We start from the raw sequence: 14,679 nt of genomic DNA on the forward strand, positions 1-14,679 counted from the left end.
ATTAATTGTTTCCTGCAATAAAAGATAAGGATTACTAAAAATAAAAATTAATTGATTTGAGTACTGAGAGAAGAAAAAAGATCGTATCATAACAAACACTGATACAAGATACAAACACGCATTGATGTGTGTGTGTGTGTAGTGTAGACGTGATACCTGGCTTACAGGTGAGTGTGTGCGTTAGGCGGGCAGTAGTTGTCCATTTCTGTCCCACTGCTGGGAACGGGTCTCCTCTCAGACAGGAGAGGACATAAGACAGGTTTCAGCCACAAGCAAGCCAGCAAGTGTTAGCCAAATGCGAATTGGTAGTCTTCATACACATTTAAGATTTTTTAAAGAACTCTCAGGTGTATAGGCTTAGTGCTATTAATAATGCTATAATATAATTATAGTTGAGCTAAACGATAATTAATTTCTAATAGACACATAACTTTATACAAGTTAAGATACGTACGATTTACGTAGGTACCTATATTGAATAATAATTATTGCGATAAAAAAAAATTGCGCTAATAAGACCTATGCTATTTTATAAGAATCTTATTACAGTTTTATTACAAGTATTAAAATTGTCAGGGCGTTTCTAACAATTTCTTTATATCTAACTGATCCAGCGCTTTGTAACATATATTATAACTATATGACTTATGAGATAACATACATAAAAGTTACGCGAGAAAAATAGCTATAACTTAGGCTTATATCCTTAGGCAATTAATATATAAATTATGAATAACATTAAATTGTAAATACGTAATTATTAAAATAAATGCAAAAACAGCTACCTCCACTAAAACGTACATCTCGCAGACCAAACACGTTTTCCACACACGCTCCGCGCCCCACAATCACATACCTCGCTACCGACGAGCGATTAAAGCGCTTGATTTATTGTAAATATAAATATGAAGAACATTAATACATGGTAAAATATGTTTGGATGTTTTTAAGTTCGGTGTTTATGTAATGTTTTGCTTAATGTAAAGTTTTGTTGAATATGAATACTTACGAGATACGTTGTTATATACTGTCTTTAAAGTAAATTAATAAACATATCGTGAGAACAAAATAGTAAAACTGAAATACCTACGCAAAAAAGATGATGTAAAATAGTTTCTATATTGCACATTTATGAATTCTCTTTACGTCGTAACTTTGTAAAAGTAATTAATTATGTAAATAATTAATAAACTATACACGTTATAATTAAATTATATTCAATTTGCAATATTAATATTACTTCTATTTTACTCAGACGTTCCAAATTTTATTTATATTAAATATTTCAGAGACGTTGCTTAACTTTAACTTGGAGATTGTTAGCACTTATTTATCAGCGGATTAAGCGCTTCACCGTACGAAGGCTGCGTTTCGTTCGGCATAGTTGACCGCGCTGGCTGACGCGGTGCACGTCTGTGCCTTCGTTCAAAAAGTTTAAAACTTGCAACACTATTTGAATTCTCCATTCAAATTTTAGGAATGTGATTGATATTATTTATTCGACAAACGTTTTGTGCCATAGTGATGTTTTAGTGTAATAGATTAAAAATGGGTGTTTTATTAAAGTTGTTTTTGGTGACGGTTTTACTGCCGTACGTTTTTGGTCAAGCGCAGGAGAGTTGTTTTGGTGCTGGCAGCGTCGCCGGGGCTGCTATAGGTGCTTTCATAGCGGCCCTACTTTTGGTCGCCGCTGCATATTACTTCAGGAAATTGTATTGGAAATCGCGCAAAGGTAAGTGGAGTCGGAGTCATTATATTATTATTTTTACCCAACTCCGGAACGCCGTTGGTTTTTTCGCCTGCGGCTAAGTTGAACCGAGTGAGAGTTGGACCACTTGAAAACTTGAAAGTACCTGTGAGATGACTTTTTGCTTAAAATCATGTAGTAAGTGTTCATACACACAGCTGTACGCATACATGAACGCTTTACGAAGATGTCTTAATATTTAGCATGTACGTGCGAACTAACTTTTAAAGTTGACCTTTATATAAAAATAATGAAGTCTTACGAATGAGCCGGAACTAAGACGTTAATTTAAAATGAAAGAGTAGGGCTTCCTCTTAACTGAAATGACTAACGTATCAACATCGTCGTTATTATAAGTGTGCCTTTGTCTCATTAAAAAAAGTAAAAATTGTCTTTGACATTTAAAAAAATACATTCGTGATGAATTTATAAATCCACTTTTATACTATCACTGTAAGAAGATTATATTAGTTCTATATTTTCTACGCTAGTATGATAGATGAAGTAGGTTCCTACTTCTAAAGTACCATGCACACACACTAAGGCAAGTACTACTGTACCAGTATATAATAAACATGACCTAGAATTGTTAGATTTACTTTTCTGAGATAATATACGGTTTGCCGGGAATTTAAAACGGTACAGTGGATAGAACTATAGATTAATTTGTCATTAAAATTATAAACATAATTTACCCATATAATCCATTACCATAAATATCTATATTGGCAGAATAAAACCATCTCTTGAACCAATTTACAACTTTAATTATTCCCGCTCGAAATACAACTCAAACGTCAAGACTTCTTTTTCTTTCTTTTTGCAAACTTATACAATCGTGCCAGCCAGTGACTATATAAATCGGAACTTATTATTCTAAATATACACATCATGTAAATAACATAAAATAATTAATAAAAATTAGAAGATAATAAGACAATTAGAATATATTTCTAACAATATATTTAGTTTTACAAGTTTTGCATATTTAATTATCTGTGTAAGTACCTACTTAATATAAACGACGCCATGGCGCGCCAACAGATAAATAACTAAAGTTTGACGTAATTTATAATCGCTTAAGTAGTTTAGTTACCTGCCAAGTATGTGGTTACTGGTTACCTATCTTGATAATTTCGTTTTGGCGCATTCCGAATGAATTTCGTACTGATATTTAATTGAATTTAAGTAAAAGTTATTTTGGTAAAGTTTAATGGTTGTTGTATCGCAGGGGTACCTACTAATTTCATAGATTAGTAAATATACTTCGCCGCCTTGAAATTGAATGAAGCCACAAACGGCTTATTTTAGTAAGCTCTTTTTTTGAATCCTTGACAAATAAAAACATTTTTAGAGAAAATTTACGAATAAATAACTAATTTACCTAATAATTACGTAATTTACGTAATAAATAAATAATTATTTCAAATATTTTAGGGACATTTTAGGAATATTTAGCACGGAGACGTGGCAAAACTTTTTTACGCAACTATTTCAATTCTCAAAACTGGGTACAATTTCTTGTTAGGAGTGAGTAATCTTTACTAACCTATGACTAATTTACATAACTTAATTCTCAGGGCCAAATATTAATTTATTTATTTACTCTTTATTGACCATGTTAAAAGCAATGTGGTGCAAAGGCGGACTTAATGCTAAATAGCATTTTCTCCCAGTCAACCTTAGGGATGTGCAGAAAAATTAAATATATGTGTGATCAAGTTCACACATCTTTATACGTTATCCTATGACGAGCTCCTTTATAAAGAAATGTATGTTTTCCTTAACTTAAAAAAAAAAAAATGTACCGGCGAAAAATCACACTTCTAAGAATTAAAACTCGAACTTTACGTGACGTCGACATTCATACTACGAGTCTTTCACTACTCAATATTTTAAAAACATTCTCTTCGAATTTTAAACTTATAACGGTTAATACCGGAATTCCGTGGCTTCGAGATCCACTTGACAAGCTATTTTGGGAAGAACAGCCAACCTTTTGACCTTAGCGGCCCATTCACGACAGGTATTGAGAGATAAGCAATAAATGAACACGTTTTACTAGTAATCTGCCTTAGAAACGGAATTTCTGAATATTTTTGTTGAAGTACATAATTTTGCGTGTTAGGAGGAACTGTCGTCACCGTATTAACATCCCACTGTAGGGAAGAGGTCCCTAGAGTGTGTGGTTTGGTAAACTTCACACGGCCTTGAGAACTCTTTAAAGGCGTAACTATAGTGTAGAATTCCTCACGATGTTTTCCTGAAGGAAAATCCGTGAACAATTAAAGTAAACCTACCTACTTTATAAAATTCATATGACTAAATTTAAAAAAAATCGAGGCTGAGCTTCGAACCAGTTGAGTTGGGACTATCAGTAATTAATTTGTTATTATTTATTGCTTTTTATATATATTCTTGTAGATTTTGATTTTTATTGCCTCAAAAAGTCTTGTCTCAAAAATAGTACCAAGCTATGTAGTAAAACAATTACCTTATCCACTCGCATTAAAATAAAAATACGTGATAATATTCTTTGTCTTCTTTAAACGTCATCCAGCGAGTTGCAAGGTAATTATAATTGCAGCAATAAGTCGTCGACGTTTGATGTCTTCCTATTAATCGAATATGTCTATCACGCTTGTAATTTAGACTTTCAGACACGGCAGAATGTGACAAAATCTGATCACATTAGTTTAGTGCATTTTAAACAGTGCTTTTCAAACCATTTCACTAAAAAATCCAATCATACCAAGAATTAAATGAAGAAAGTAATAACCCCTGTTTATATTAATTACAGAGATAAACAATTAAGTACATTTTACTTAAAGACTAAATAACTACGTCTCATAAGTTAAATATAACTTATATTCCTGTAAGACTATTTTACATAATAAAAAAGTGTGTAACAGCTCCATTATTTATTTTCTCTGTCAATCCATTCTATGACATCGTATTCTCTAAACATTGTAATATCCTTCTTCCTTTTTCTATATTTCCGCTACACTGCTACTCACCAGCTAATAAATCGACTAATATTAACACAATATAATTAAAAAATAAATTAAAATGCTAGCAAAATATATTTCAAATGAATATACCATAACACGCCAGTGAGGTAGATTATGCCGTCTAAGGGAATGTGAGACAGGAATCTACTTATTATAAGATACAAAAAATACATACATTTATCGATAACACAAACACCGTTTTAGAAGTAGTAAAACCGTTCATAGGATAAATGTGAACCAAAAATTCACCGTTGCTTATGCTTCAGTGCCTCTGTAAGTGATCATAAATTATTCTTACGCCTTCTAATGTTAAGGGCAACACTAATAACGCATCTGTGATAGATTATGGTCTATTGTTTTATGATTATTGGCCTACTAAATGATACAGACGACGGGTTTGGTCATTTTATTGTTTGAATTCTTGAAAAAATAGAACCTTTTTAGAGAAAGTTTACGTGTAAATAACGAATACTACGTAATTTACATAATAAATAAATACGTATTTCAAACATTTTAGGGAGACTAGAACGGAGACGTGGCAACACTTTATTATTACGCACACAATTTCAACGATCAACCGATGGTCTTTTGTTTTATATACGAGTAAATTGGTTACAGATGTTCATGGGCGGCAGTTAGAATAAACATTAGGCTGTAAGCTCCTTTATGTATTAGGTAAAACATCTGGAAAAATCCGGGCTCAGCAGTAACGGATTGATATCGCCTGTTATTAATAAGCTATCCTTTGTTTTCGCTACCAGAGAACATTTAACATATTCTTCATAGACATTGTCGAATTTAGATCTATCGTAGGTAAGAATTGGACAGATTGTTTTTATTAAAAACGGACATAATTAAACATTATATTATATCGCGATGTAAGAGTCAGATGAATATATGTACAAAAAACAAAAAACAAAACGGTTCACAATGTAGTCCTTTATGAAATGGCAAAATGACGTAACGCTTTATTCAATAATTATTTAATAAATAAAATACCGAATAAATAAAAATATATATATTGTGTCTTTGTAAGCATTTATAAACATATTTTTGTATATTTTCCAAAACTCTAATAGTAGGACAATATAATCATATATATTTTTATTTCAACTACTGTATATTATCTCTATTAATATGATCTGGTAAAGTTTGAAGTGGCGAATTTTTACCCTATTTTTGCTCTCCTGTAAAATTGACAAATTGTAGATACTTTCATCTGACTGTTACACCGTGATATATATATACAAAAGTAAGAAGCACTCAAGTCAAATGTTTATTAAATTAACACGTTTTAAGCAATTTTATGCATGAACAACGAATTTTAACCAAACAATATAGGAAGTGTAATTACCCAAGCAGTTTACTATTTATTGTTTGTAATCCTATGGCTTCCTAATGTGATTTCTGAAAGACGGGATTACGTTTACTGTATACTTTAGTTTGCATTTTTTAATCTCAGTAACCTTTGTGTATACATAATTGATTTAACGGTACACTTGCTGACGTAGATGATACTAACCATGCACAAAATCACTGGCATCGGATTTCCATAGATTAGTAAAGATTACTCACTCCTTACAAGAAAATATAACCAGTTTTGAGAATTGAAATAGTTGCGTAAAAAGTTTTGTCAAGTCTCCGTGATAAAATGTCCGCAAAATATTTGATTTTTTTTTATATAATATAGGAGTAGCAGACGAGCATGCAGCTCACCTGATGGTAAGTGGCTACTGCCGCCCATGGACATCTGTAATGAACCCCAGATAGGATTAGATATTCCTACCTGAGGTCGGCCACAGATGCGCCGCTACCCCTGAGGACTAAGCTGGGACGCCTCAGAAAAGTCTGTCTCCCTTACCACACCCTTCAAACCGGAACACAGCAGCGCCTAACACTGCTGTTATGTGGTAGAAATAGGTGCGGCGGTGGTGCCGCCGGAGTCGAACCACAAAGGGTTCTACCACCTTCCAAATATGTAAATTACGCAGACTACTAAATATTATTTAAATTACGCAGACTACTAAATAAAACTATTATTTTAATCGATCTCCAGTAATGGATCAATTCAGTGAATCGATCATTCATCCTAGAAAATCGATAAAATATCAAAGATCGATTTTTGGTGAATCAATTCATTGGGCCCTGATTTTTTTGTGAATCGATTTATTACACTTCGATTCGAATCGATTCGAGAATCGATTTTTTTCGGAATGAATCGCTATTCTTACTTCTGAGTATTAACACGTTATTCATTCATTTTGAAGGTGATAAAACCCTTTGTGGTTCGACTCCGGCGGTACCACCCCCACACCTATTTCTGTCTCATAACAGCAGTGTTAGGCGCTGCTGTGTTCTGGTTTGAAGGCTGTGGTAAGAGAGACATACTTTTCTAAGGCGTTCTAGCTTAGTCCTTAGGGGTAGCGGCGCATCTGTGGCCGACCTTCGGTACGAATATATAATCCTATCTGGAGTCGATTACAAATGACTTACCGTCAGAGATCACCTACTATCAAGTGGACTATATGCTCGTCTGCTACTCCATATTATGTATTTACTCTTTGAATAGAAATATTTTGATAAAAAAGGCAGACCAGTTGAGGCATTCTACAGTAGCATTACCATGAGTTGGCATAGAAACGCCACTATAGAAATGGTAAATAGAAAACTATTGTCATTTTGCTAGTGAATAACATAACTACTATCGTTACGGTATTTCTTGACAACGTCTGTCAAATTAATGACTCATGGGACCGAATTTGTATGGCAATAGATCATAATGACATTCGCTAGCGATTTGATTTCGATAGGTTTTTTACGTATCGAGTTACGTCACTACGGATTTTAGTTCTACGAGTAACCACCAGAGGCGCTGTACAAGTTTTCATACATTTATTTTACGCAGTCGCTAGCGAGTAATACTTTCGTAAACTCATGGTAGTTCTACAGATGTAGTGCGTCATACATCCCAGAACATACGATAAAAACTTGATTAATTGAGATCTGATCATAAGTGGACGTGTGAACAAAAACGTTAATTGCGCTTTCAATAGATCTGAAGAAATAATTAGCAATTTCTACATAAAAATATAGTTTTAAAACCGAAACTTAACGTAAAAATTACGGTCTAGAAAGTATCTATAGAACAAGATTTTTTTTATAATATAGGAGTAACAGACGAGCATGCATTCCACCTGATGGTAAGTGGCTACTGTGACTACATCCTTGTTTACTTTTATATTACAAAAAAAAATAGTTTTGAAGCTATTTCTTTATTATTTTGGAGCAACATCTTACAATATTTAAGAAGTTATTAAGGAATAAATGAACATGATAGCCACATACTTAAATAAATTCACTCTTTTTTGCTATAGCCTGGTAATTATTTATTTATTTATTTATTTAGAACTTTATTTTATCAATAAAAATTGGTATAAAAGGCGGACTTAATGCTAGAACCTTTGGGTAAAGCAGAAAATATGCAGAAATTATAACGTACAGATAAATAATCACTACATCAAAACTAACAGAAAACAAAACGCTTCAACACTTCAAACCCAATCATAATCTCGGCTCAAATCACACGTGATAAGACCTATAAGATATTTCGAAGTACTTGAACATACCCTTGAACAATCGGGTAAATGCGCTTTCACTTGTTGCGTCATTCGCGTCAACAGTTGTGACGCAAACGAAATGTCTTGCATAGATCACGTTGTTACTTGTGTAAAGGTTTAGTCGTGTGCTGTCGGCCTAAAACGCACTTTCCTAAAAGTATTTAGGAATTGTAGGTGGAAGGTGGAAGTCTTCTTGCAAAGTTTTTTTTTATTTTTTATAATATAGGAGTAGCAGACGAGCGTACAGTCCACCTGATGGTAAGTGGCTACTGCCGCCCATGGACATCTGTAATCAACTCCACATAGGATTAGATATTCCTACCTGAGGTCGGCCACAGATGCGCCGCTACCGACTAAGCTCGAACGCCTCGGAAAAGTCTGTTTCCCTTACCACACCCTTCAAACCGGAACACAGCAGCGCCTAACACTGCTGTTAGGTAGAAATAGGTGTGGCGGTGGTACCGCCGGAGTCGAACCACAAAGGTTCTACCACCTTCAATATTTCACCTTCATAAGTTGTTATAGTGATGTCACTGCGCATTGTAAAGCATAACAAATTCTAGGAAAGGACCATATCTCGCAGTAGACTAACGCCGGTAATAATAGTCAATCTTAGATCCATTTTTTACATAGTAAAGATCGAAATTTGACATTATGTTAAATGAAAAATTGTCTTCATCTGATCTGTCTTCAAAGGTTGATCTGAAGTTCATCATCATCATTATTGGCCCACTGCTGGGCAAGGATGTACTCTCAGAATGAGAAGGATTAGGCCATAGTCTACCGCGCTGGCCAAAGCGAATTGGTAGACTTTAAAATTCACATACCTTTGAAAAATTCTTTTTTTTTTTATTTCTCAAGTACTTTTTGACGTGATGTAAAGATAACGTAGACAATCGTTGCATAGACTGATTATTAATAACAGCGAAAGAAATAAGCCAAGTGATTTAAAGAAGATAAGTACTTATGTATAGTCCGCGTAAAACTGCTAGTCCGCTCTGAATATAGAAATGAATCGCGTCGCCATAGCAAATTGTATGACTACACCTGCTCGCAACAACTTCAGAGCGGACTAGCTGTTTGGTGCGGGCTATAAAATGTGCAGATGTAACTATTACAACATGATTACAACACAGTAACGTTAGAGATGACATTGTAATGATTACGAACATAATTTGATGTTATCTGGCTTTATTATTTCACTTACCGTAAGTCGTGTTTGCTTATTATGTCAGACAAGTTATTAAAATTCATACGATTGTCTACTTTCCATGAGTAGTGTAGCTTACCTATCATTTAACGTTGCCTTAACGCCTGTTATTAAAAATCTATCTGTCTAATGTTGTCTACCAAAGACATATCTATGTCTAGACATTTGACAGTTTATTTATACTAGAAATTGTCAAATTTCGATCTTTGCCAGATAAAATCGGATAGATTGATTATCAATAAAGGGCGTAAGAGCATTTTAAGAGCACTCTGTGGCCGACCTCAGGTAGTGTAATCTTATTAAATGGCCATGACTAAGATATTGTTTCAGGCGAGATTTAAAAATATCGACTAATTGTCCTGTGGTCTTTGAAAAATAAGTGGGAGGAAAATCCCACTTATTTTTCAAAGACCACAGGACTACATAATATCGGCTCATTTAAGGATTGTTTTTTTCGTCAATCTACGCACAAAATTTGATGATTTTGATGTTGATTTTATCAAAGACCACCTGACCGGGATCCTAGTAGTCGTACCACTATTGTTACCACACAGCGTCATAAGGAATAAATCTTATATATAAAATTCTCTTGTCACAATGTTAGTTACCGTACTCCTCGGAAACGGCTTTACCGATTTTCACCAAATTTTATATGCATATTCAGTAGGTCTGAGAATCGGCTACTATCTATTTTTCATACCCCTAAGTGAGAAGGGTTGTTCGCCCTTAACATTTTTTTTTATTTATATGGCAACACAACGTTTGCCGGGTCAGCTAGTAGATATTTAAAATCTTCAAATATGTCAAAATTATTGCTGATTTGAATGTCTGTAACTGAAGCTCCTTTTATAAGAAGCCAAAGGTTCGTTATAAATAATATTATCACAAGTGTTTGTTCAAACAATTAATAGTCTTTTGTGCGAGTCGTCACAATTGCAAAAACGAGATGCGCTAATGAATAATTAATGCGCAATTAATACAAAATGGACGCTTATAAATTAATGGATGAGTCAGGGCTGCAAGTGCTGTGTGTTTGAAAGGAAGTAAGAAATAACCTTTTTATTGCAAAAGTATATCACTAACCTACTCCTACTCCTACCTTAACCTACCTTACCTACTCCTAGTTTAAGGGGGGGAGGAGGGGGTGGAAGGGGCGGTCCGCCCCGGCCCCCGATCCTGGGGGGGCCTTTTTTATAATATAGGAGTAGTAGACGAGCATGCAGTCCACCTGATGGTAAGTGGCTACTGCAGCCCATGGACATCTGTAATCAACCCCAGATAGGATTACATATTCCTACCTGAAGTCGGCCACAGATTCGCCGCTACCCCTGAGGACTAAGTTAGAACGCCTCAGATAAGTATATCTCCTTTACCACAAGTATTTCTCCTTCAAAACGGAACATAGCAGCGCCTAACACTGCTGTTATTAGGTAGAAATAGGTGTGGCGGTGGTGCCGCCGGAGTCGAACCACAAAGGGTTCATAAATAGTTATTAAGTAGTTTTGACCCCCCTTAGCCAGTACTTAGTGACTAAAGCTACTAGCGATAGTAGCTTGCCTATTAGCTAGCTCAGTGTCTATCGGCAACCCTGAAATGCATTATTCAGCACGCCTCGCGTTTCGACCTGGTTGAGGCCGTTTAATTCATGAACCGGTTAAGTAAGATGTTACGGGTATGCCCAGTCGTGACCCAGCTGTGGGATACGCATTGGTTACCTAGAAATATAATGGCCTTGTCATTATACCACCATCACCTTCTACCCATACAAGAAGTTTTTTCTTAGTTTTTCTTAGCAAATAACATGTATTACGTAAGCTTTGGATTTCCATAATTTAAATCAGTTTAGAGGTAAGAAGAAGACAGATTTTTTTAATTCTTTATTTCGCTCAACTAAGGGTAAGGGTAAGTTGGTAACTTAGCATCAAGATAATTAGAACTTAAATAAACAATGACACTTCTATCTTTTCATTTACTTTTTTTTAAGTTTGATAAAGGTACAATTTTTAATTTCATATTACTTACCATAAGTTTAATAGAAATTAGGTTAACAAAAAGTTTATATTATAAAAAAAAGAAAAAACTGATCTTTTTCTCTTCTCTATGTAAGTACATATTATATGTATTTCTTTAATCAACTTTATAATAAGAAATAATAATAATAAAGATAGACCGAAAAGAAAGAAGGCAAGGCCGTAAAACACTATATACAAAAAATCTACTATGTTGTGACATATATCAAACACATTTTAGAATACAATAAAAAAATAAAACAGTTATTCGATGTAAAGATGTAAAACCCGCTCCACATTCTCGCGAGAATCTCGCGGGAACGGGAGAAAAGCACGAGAAACGAAAATGTGGAGAGGTTTATCGTGTTCTTCTCGCGTTCTCGTTGTGTTCTCCGATTTTTGTAGCCCGCTCCACATTCTTGCGAGAATCTCGCAAGAACGCGAGCAAAACCACGAGAAACGACAATGTGGAGACGATTTAATTATACAGTTCTGAAAGTAGATTGCGAAATGCGTTATTAATCGCATTTGTAAATTAACAAAAACATTCAATTAATAGATTAATTGTTATGTCAACACTTTAGATATTATGTATTTGTTTTATTTTCACTTGCGTTTTCTTTTACGTAAATATAGCGTGCTAATACGTGAATCTGATATAATCTTTGCATAATTGTGTAGACAAAAGACGTTAGCAGCTATAATAGATGAGTTGCTAATCTTTAAGACTTTGTTAGAATTAATCGATCTAATATTCTTTTACCACAAATATTTAAAGCAGATTTTCAAGGTAGACGTGTGCTGTTATAAGGCCGAAGTAGAAAAAATAGTGGTGTGTTCGGATTCGAACTAAAAAAAGGTCTATTATTAGAAATATGATCATGGCAAAGTCCTTTCTATAAGAGGCATACGTCCAACTAACTAACTGTTCTTCTAAAAGATGATCAGCAGACTAGGTATCTGGATTTTAAGTGAAGTATTCTATATGGACTTCTGTTATCAACCGTTACCTGTTACCCGTACCTGTTATAGGATTAGAGTTTTATCTGTAGTTTGCCACAAGGATAGAGGATATGCCGGACTCCTACAAATTTAAACCCCCTGTGTTCCTCTGGATGTCCTTTGTGCAAACCACGGGTACGTTAATAGCACTAGTCCGCAGGACAAAGTTAAAATTACTAGTTAGCCCATTTATTGATACTGTTATGACAAGTTCGAAATAACTGTGACAGTCGTGCCATCAGGGCCAAACTACAAACACTTTTAAAGCTACAGCTATAAAACACCTAGAATATTCTCGTTTTACTAATTATAAGCGACATTATAGACCGGTTTAGGAGAAGGATCCAAATAAACAAAATGGCTCTTAATGGATCGTAACTGGTCGATCACCATGTAGGGCGCGAGACCTATTTCATGCGAGCCGGTAGCTGGGTACAGTTAGCTCGTATTTACAACTTACGACACGACCGACGACACGATATACGACTTAAGAAGTGAAGTTTTTGAATTTGTTTATTATATTCTTAAAATAATTGATTTCATCATCAACATCATCAACCCATTACTGTCCCACTGCTTGGCACGGGTCTTCTGTCAGAATGAGAAGATTAATAAAATAATGTTATTTTTAAAATTGTTGTTTTTAAAAGGTGATTACATTTCAAATATTGACTTGTATATTAGAACTGTAAGTATTCACTGAGAATGATATTTTGGTCATCATAGCGATTATGTAATGTCGTATTGAATGTGGTGGTGCTGCTCGCTTCGTGAGTCGAGAGTAAATAGTATAAGTAGGTACCTAATATTATGTCCCTGTAGTCCCGGGACTAGAATAGAGCTACCGTATCGCTTGCCCCCTTTCAGTTGCTTTTTACGACTGGCAAGCGACTAAAAGGGGGCTTCCGGGTAATTGCCGGTGGAAAAACTGTTTCATTTATTAATGTCGAATCTTTCATGTAAGATGTGATAGGACAAATCGTAACCATTATCATAACGAAATCGTCGTCGTGGTCGTAAAGGATAAAACTCCTTGTTTACAAGCACTGGCAAGCCGTTTAAGTGTGTGCATATATTTCAAGATGGCACCAAAACTTCTGTTCTTATGTTTAGAAAGTTGTCGTTGCTAATTTAACTTTTTATGCAATAAGGATTAAATCGGCATTGAAACAGTGGTGGAGTGTGTCCCAAGCTTTGTCCACTTGTGGGATACCCGTGCATAGCAGTGGGGCACAAAAATAACGTTAAGTGACGTGGGTTGGTTTTTATGAATCAATATATATGGATTTCAAAAATTTGCTTTTTTATTTATTTATCTGACACGCTAACAGCTTAACATACAGAAATTTTACAAATAACATTGTGATATAATAAGATACACTGGTTTGCAAGCCAATTATAGGCATGTACAACATTTTTAAAAATAGAGACGTACTATATTTAAGGAAATAATGTAAATTAAAAAGAAAATAAAATAAAATAAATATACATAATTTTCTCAGGAAGCAAAACTGTTGTGGTAGGTAGATAATTTGTCTTTAAGACGACAATATTCATCATGAAAAATATCTATGTCAGCTGATGTACACACTTGGTTATATTCAGAAGAGATCCTATCCTGATACCTTGTATACGATACAAATTATCTTTGTTTATTTTCGTTTAACGCCCTTCACCAACACCAGACGATTATGCAGTCCACCTGATGGTAAGTAGCTACTGCCATGGACATCTGTAATCAACGCCGGTTTAGGTTAGATTTCTAACTTGAGGTCGGCAACAGATGAGCCCCGAGCCGTTGCCCCTGAACACTAAGCTGGAATGCCTCGGAGAAGTATGTCTCCCTTGCCACTCTTCAAACCAGAACACAGCGCTTAACACTGCTGTTATTAGGCAGAAATAGGTGTAGCGGTGGTGCCGCCGGAGCTGTACCACGAGGGTTCTACCAACTTTAATATAATAGTTAACTAACATTCCACGTTAGTTTCACCTAAACCTGGCCTCAAGTTGCCCGGCTGGTCCATTTAATGGGGTTCTGAAGGTCAAAGAACCTGTTCTAGTAATGTTTTAGCACTTCTGAGTA

General features: G+C 34.8%; 1 protein-coding gene across 1 annotated transcript in view; it reads left to right on the top strand.

Annotated features, from left to right (window-relative positions):
* Positions 1-1,385: 1,385 nt before the first annotated feature.
* Positions 1,386-14,679, top strand: part of LOC140745886 (uncharacterized) — a 77,816-nt gene continuing 64,522 nt past the window's right edge. Inside the window, exon 1 of the mRNA XM_073077819.1 lies at positions 1,386-1,732. Coding sequence (XP_072933920.1) covers positions 1,549-1,732 — 184 coding nt within the window. The 5' untranslated portion in view covers positions 1,386-1,548. The remainder of the gene's footprint in view (positions 1,733-14,679) is intronic.

Source organism: Epargyreus clarus, unplaced genomic scaffold, assembly GCF_041222505.1.
Source record: "Epargyreus clarus isolate Ecla_fem2 unplaced genomic scaffold, WU_Ecla_fem_2.2 ptg000011l, whole genome shotgun sequence".
NCBI classification, from domain to species: Eukaryota; Metazoa; Arthropoda; class Insecta; order Lepidoptera; family Hesperiidae; genus Epargyreus; species Epargyreus clarus.